Source organism: Mus pahari, chromosome 6 (assembly GCF_900095145.1).
Source record: "Mus pahari chromosome 6, PAHARI_EIJ_v1.1, whole genome shotgun sequence".
In the NCBI taxonomy this organism is placed as follows: Eukaryota; Metazoa; Chordata; class Mammalia; order Rodentia; family Muridae; genus Mus; species Mus pahari.
The window spans coordinates 49849637-49856238 of record NC_034595.1 but is presented as its reverse complement, the minus strand read 5'-3'; the positions used below and the strand labels follow the sequence as shown (position 1 = coordinate 49856238).

Here is a 6602-nt window from a genome sequence, read left to right as displayed (position 1 = left end):
GCAGGCGGATTTCTGAGTTCGAGGCCAGCCTGGTCTACAAAGTGAGTTCCAGGACAGCCAGAGCTATACAGAGAAACCCTGTCTCGAAAAACAAACAAAAAGAAAAGAAAAGAAAAAAAAAAGAAGAAATTATAAAATAAAGATATATTTCATCTATGTGTATATGTCTGGGTAGGCATATGCTCTGTGGGTGCCCTTGGAGGCCAGCTGGAATGATAGTCATTTGTGAGCTGTCTGATATAGGTGCTGAGAACAGATCTCAGGTCCTCTGGAAAAGCAACAAGCATTCTAAACTTCTGAACCACTTTTCTGGACCCCAAACCTCTTGCCTTTGACATCTTTCTTCTCAGTTCCAGGCTCCTTTGGCTCCTCTTGGCTCTCAGCTGAAATATTTTGCCTTTCAACACTCTCTTCCATACATGATGTTATATAGTCATGCCCCAGATCTGCTGCCCCCAGAGGCTGCTGGGTAACTCGGAACATTTCTACATAGAGGCAGTAGAGCACTACAGTAAACAGTGCAGCCTCTCCTTTAGAAGTCTCTGCTTTGGATCACGGGTCTCTTCACTTCCCTTTGGACAGTGTCTTAGTCAGGGTTTCTATTCCTGCACAAACATCATGACCAAGAAGCAAGTTGGGGAGGAAAGGGTTTATTCAGCTTACATTTCCACATTGTTGATCATCACTGAAAGAAGTCAGGACTGGAACTCAAACAGGTCAGGGAGCAGGAGCTGATGCAGAGGCCATGGAGGGGTGTTCTTTACTGGCCTGCTTCCCCTGGCTTGCTCAGCCTGCTCTCTTATAGAACCCAAGACTACCAGCCCAGAGATGGCACCACCCACAAGGGAACCCCCATGAGAAAATGCCTTAAAGCTGGATCTCGTGGAGGCATTTCGCCAACTGAAGCTCCTTTCTCTGTGATAACTCTAGCCTGTGTCAAGTTGACAAAAACCTAGCCAGTACAGACAGCTATCTCCTCTCTGACTTGGTGTGCCCTCTCGTCCAGTGTTCGCCTGAGTGGACCAGCAGGCTTCAGAGTACAACTTGGGAAACTAACGGAAGCAAGAATGAGAATGTTCTCATAACTTTACTTGCAGAGAAGTAGGGAAGTTGGAGGAGGGGATGTTGTGTAGGTAGACGGGAAGGCATGTGGTTATGTGGAGATATTTGGGTGCCAGGGTCCACTGACCCCTTGTCTATCTGAAGTCTGAAGCAGCAGGGACCATGGTGTGACCCAGAAGTTCACCCTGCTCTCTGCTGTGGTTGTGAAAACCACCCACAGGAAACATAGATCTCTTTAGCCATAGCGATGCAGAGACTTCCTGTGTCAAGTTGGCTCCATCCCATTCTCTAGAGATGGCTAAAGAGAGGACCACTGAACAGGCATGTAGCACTGCTGGAAGGAGAAGCCATTGGACACACAGCCCCAAGCTCTCTCCCTCAGCAACCCCATCGTTAGTGTCTTCTTAAAGCCCGCCACTTTCCCTCCAAATAACCTCCAGTTTCTCTCACCTTGATCATATCTACAATCCCTCTACTGGTCCCTGGTTTCTGCTGTGTCTTTCTTTTAATCCTTGACAAGAACGTTCGTTTTGAGCTGTGCAGGACGGTACTCAACTCTAATCCCAGGGCTGCTGGGACAGACGGAGGCAGAACGAGTAATAGATAATTCAGGGCCAGCCTGGGCTACACACTGAGACCTTATCTTAAAACCAAATGAAACCAAAGCAAATATCTCTTCTAGAAATTTGCCCAACTCAGCCAGACGTGGCGGCGCACGCCTTTAATCCCAGCACTCGGGAGGCAGAGGCAGGCGGATTTCTGAGTTCAGGGCCAGCCTGGTCTTCAGAGTGAGTTCCGGGACAGCCAGGGCTACACAGAGAAACCCTGTCTCGGGAAATTTGCCCAACTCACTTTTTATTTAAAGCCAGTTAGTGACTCCTGTTACCTAGACGGTTAGTCATGTGGTTGGCGTGCACACAGGCTGCTCCGTGACCCAGCTTTTCTTCACCTTCTCCATTTTGTCTTTCTTACTCTTCCATCCCACACTTTAAGCTGTGCCCATAACTTTTATCCACCCCTGGCATGCTGTGTGAGATCACAGATCTGAGTCTTTGCCATTTCTCTGACCTCTATCTAGACAAGGTCTGTCCAGGATGTCTGTTTCGGGAGCACAGACCACCCTGAAACTTAATGGCTTCCCACGGTGTAATTGATTACTGACCCACACTTAGCTGAGAGCCCCTCCCTAGAGGATCTTCCTGTAGTCAGATGTTACTTGGTGACTTTTATACTTAGGCCTGGCCTTGGGCTGAGGTGGTTAGGACAGACTTTTTCTTCCTATCCATCCCCTCTTCACCCCTTCTCCTTTTCCAGATAACTTCTCCGGGACGCTGCCTAAGCTTCCTCACGTCACGATGACCTCGGAGAGCTCATGGTAGCTAGCTTCCCAACATTTGTGCATTCTGAGAGGCCCTGGTAGAAACTACCTGTCCCCTAACTTTTGAGTTCTCTTAGCATCTTTGTTACCATGTTATTTTGGTCAAAGCATCGCAAGCCAGCAGAGATTCAAAGGCATAAAGGAATAGCTTCCTCCTTCTTTATGATTAGCTTGCTTGTCGAATGGGGCTGGGAGCCAGTGGAGCCATTGGGAGATAAACTGCTTCAAAGTCTTTTTTTTTTTTTTTTTTTGCCCTCTTGTTCTGGCAAATTTCTATTTGTTCCTATAATGTCCTGTTCTTTGTTACTCTCGTGAAGTCTTCCTCCATTAGCAAGGTAAAGTTTTCCTCTATATCCAAGAAAACATGTCCAGAAAAAGGGAGAAGTCGGTCGGTGAGGAAGACCACTGGAGACTGTGCCCAGCACATTGCATTGTTTGCTGCTGCCTTATTTGACCATGAATCCTTTGAGAGAAGTGACTGTTCCTGGCTCATCCTTGTGTTTCCAGAATGTGTAGCTCAGCAACTGACACATAGGTCCTCACTCAGTAAATAGTAGATGACGTCAGTTGATTGAATTGCTGAAGTTTTATATTTTTGCACTAAAACCCATCAATCAGTCCCAGCGAAGGTGGGCAGGCCCTCCTTCATTCCCAGCGGTGAGTCACATATGTTGATTTCCATCTTGGGACCTCAGTTCTTTATATTTGGGTCTTCCACAAAAATAGCAACCATAATACTGAGACTGTTTATCATGAGCCAGGCATGGGACTGAGTGTATCATATTCATTATTAATTCATCAGGACTCACAATAATCTTACATTACCTATTATTATTTCCCCGTTGTGGATGGTACCACACAGAGAAGCTGGTAAGTTTCCCAAGGTCATAGAGGTTCCGATATACTTTTTGGTTCTCTGTTTGATTTTGTTTTTTTCTTTTGAGACGAAGCACCACTATGTAGCTCAGGCTAGCCCGGAGCTTGAACTCCTGCTTCATTCAGCCTTTGAGTCCTGAGATTTCTAGTGGGCACTTCCACAGCCTGCCAGTCTCTGTATTCTTGACTTCTGAGCTTAGTTTTCTCAAAGCACGTTCTCACAGTGGTGTCATGGGTGCCTGTCTTATGCAGAGCGTTGGAGGATCAAAGACTATTTAGCCTGGGGTGTGGGGTGTGGGGGGGGGGGAGAATCTCTGTGCAAATCCCAGTGACTTCAAGTAGTCATTAGCCTGACAGGTTCCTCATGTCTTCTGTGGGAGTCAGGAGGGAGACTGACTCCACTGTGGGTCAAGCTTTCCTAAGAGGCCCTGGACCCCACATCTAGGAAGATGTATGTCAGTCCCTTTCGACATCTACGGGCTCTCCTCCCTCGCCAGTTGTTTCACAGCCCATGAAAAGTGTGGTATTTCCTCGCTAGCACAGGTGGAACTCACATTGTTACCCCGTACTCAGTTTAGGGAGAAGGAACTTTGGGTAGCTGTGATCAACTGCTATCTCTCTTTGGTGTTTAGGCAACCAGAAGCTTCGGCACACTGGGAGCGTAAATAATGCAGGAATCATAAATTATCAATAGCTTAGCCTTTTGCAAGATTTACTGGAACCAATTTAGGCATGCCAGCTTCTTTTTGAACGCTGAGAAAATGGTCTGGCTTATCCTTCGGAATCTTCCATATGTGTGCCTGCCAGTTAGTACCTCTGACAAATGACCGGACTTCAGTTCAGCAGTTACATGATGCAACTCCCCCACCCCCAAAATAAAAATACAAAATAAAAACAAAACAGTGTGAGGCAACTTTGTTTTCCTGGTCTGCAGGCAGGTTCATGATAACAACTGAGGTTTATTGAAAATAAGAAAGTGCAGACGTTGGCTAAATACACATTGATTTGATAAGATGTTATGCCAGCACAGGCACCAAGTCTCCAGGCTCGGCGGCACCCTTCAGAGGCTGGAGCACTGGAGGGAAATCTCATAGGACAATGTGAGGTCACAGTCACAGATAGCCTCATTTTAACTCTGTGCTCCTTTCTTTATGCCGTTTTTTATCTCTTAGCCAAGGACCAGTCCTCTCAGGGAGATGAAGAGAAAGAGCCCCCAAAGAGCTACCCTTACTCTGTGGAGACCCCGTATGGTTTTCATTTGGACTTGGACTTCCTCAAATATGTGGATGACATTGAGAAGGGACACACCATCAAAAGGATTCCTATCCACAGAAGAGCCAAGCAGGCTAAGTTTAGTACTCTGCCCCGAAACTTCAGTCTTCCCAACAGTGGGGACCGCACCCGTGCTGTTCCTCCCCAGCAAAACTGGTCTCCTGTGGTACCCAGAAAGATATCCCTGGGGACCCAGGAGCCATCCCAGTCACTGCCACTCGATGATCTCCCCCAGGCCTCCGTGCAAGGCAGTGAGCTGAACTACCACAGGAAGGCCCTCTTGGCAAAGGACAGCAGGCAGGTGGAGGCTGGTTCTCTGGAGGATGGAGGGAGTGGACGGCCCCAGCTGTTGAGAGCATCCAGCATGCCTGCTACGCTGCTGCAAAACCAGGTCCCCGAAGAGCCCAGCCTGACCTCAGGCCCTTCCACACTTCTTGCCCTCCCTCTGCTCCAGGATGAAGTCAGTGTCTGTGATGGTGCCTTTGACCCTGCAGGAGGGCAAATGGGGTTCCAAGCATCGGCCCAGTCAGCAGACAGAGAGTTGGGGGAACTAGAGCCAGCAATTCCAGAGCAGGTCTGGGAGGGGGCTGAACCAGAAGAAGGTGACATCAAGGCTTTAAGTCACCTCTCTCAGCCAGGTCCTTCCTCCGCGGTCCAGAATGTCCCCGTGGATCTAGAGGAAGTGGAAATTCAGCACCGTAGGAGAGAAGCAGAGCTGGTGTTAACACCTGGCTCCTCCACTCCCAGCCCGCCCCCTCTGCCATCCCCCATCCCTGAGAATGAGCTCTCCCTAGAGGAAATCGAGCTCAGTATCAGTGAGATCCCACCCCCTCCACCCATAGAAGTGGATGTGAGGAGCATTGGCATTCGGGTAACAGAGGAAAGCCTGGGCCAGCTGGAGACTGATACCAGCAGTATCTCCAGCCTGAAGAATCAGGTCCTGGCCCTTGAGGACAAATTGTCGGGGAGAACAGAAGAGCTTGCCCGGGTCAGAGCTGCCCTTGAGCAGCAGGAAGAAGAGACCAAGGCTAGGGAACAGAGAATTCAAGAACTGGAGTGCACTGTAGCCCGTTTAGAAGAAAAGCTTAGCCAAGAGAGGGCCAGCGATGCTCTGGACAGGACTGATGCCACGGTGAACACTGACCCCCTACACGAGCTCATCCCCCGAGAGTCACATGACAAGAACATTGGGGTCAATCTGCTGAACACTGCAGATCCGGAATGCTGGCCGCCGAGAGCAGAAAAGAATGGCTTCCCACGGGTCCAAAATAATCACAAGCGAAGCTACCCAAGCCCCGAAGAACCCGTGCTGCCACCTCAACTGTCACTGCCAAGGGGACCTGAGCAGGTCCTCGCCTCATCCCTATGCAGCTGCCTCTCTATGGAGCTCCGGATCGAAGAGGAGGTTTCTGAGCAGGAGGGAGGTCCACAGGGGGGAGCTGGGGGCTTGAGCAGGGCAGCAGGAGACTCTTCCTGGAGCACAAGGGAATCGGCTCCAGTGATCAGTGAGAAAGCCAGCTCAGAGCTCCCCGGAGCAGAGCGTCCAGGAAGGCCAGCAAGTTCCCCACAAGATGCCACAATCGGGCAGTATGTGAAGAAGATCCAAGAGCTTCTGCATGAACAGTGGAACTGCCTGGAGCATGGCTACCCGGAGCTTGCCAGCGCCATCAAGCAGCCCGCCTCCAAGCTCAGCAGCATCCAGAACCAACTGCTCAGTTCCCTTAACCTGTTGCTCTCTGCCTACTCCGCTCAGGCCCCAGAGCCAAAGGAAACCCCTGCTCCTCCCCCCTCGGCCCCTCCCCCGCCGCCAGGTAAAGATTCAGGCTCACTTCTCCTTTATGTGATAAACTGTAGGGAATGAGGGGTTTTAATTCTCCGAGTATGTTTTTTGAAAAAGTTTTTTTTTTTTTTTTTTTTTTTTTTTTTTTTTCTTTGTTTCTTATGTGTGATAAGCATTGCTTTTAAACACGCCCCGGACATTCTTCTTCTTCTCTCTCTCTCTCTCTCTCTCTCT

The 6602-nt window shown here is 49.3% G+C and overlaps 1 protein-coding gene across 1 annotated transcript in view; it reads left to right on the top strand.

Annotated features, from left to right (window-relative positions):
- Kank4 (KN motif and ankyrin repeat domains 4) overlaps window positions 1-6602 on the top strand; it is a 64526-nt gene that overhangs the window by 33876 nt on the left and 24048 nt on the right. The window contains exon 3 of the mRNA XM_021200629.2: window positions 4489-6399. Within this exon, the coding sequence (XP_021056288.1) occupies window positions 4489-6399 (1911 nt within the window). The remainder of the gene's footprint in view (window positions 1-4488; window positions 6400-6602) is intronic.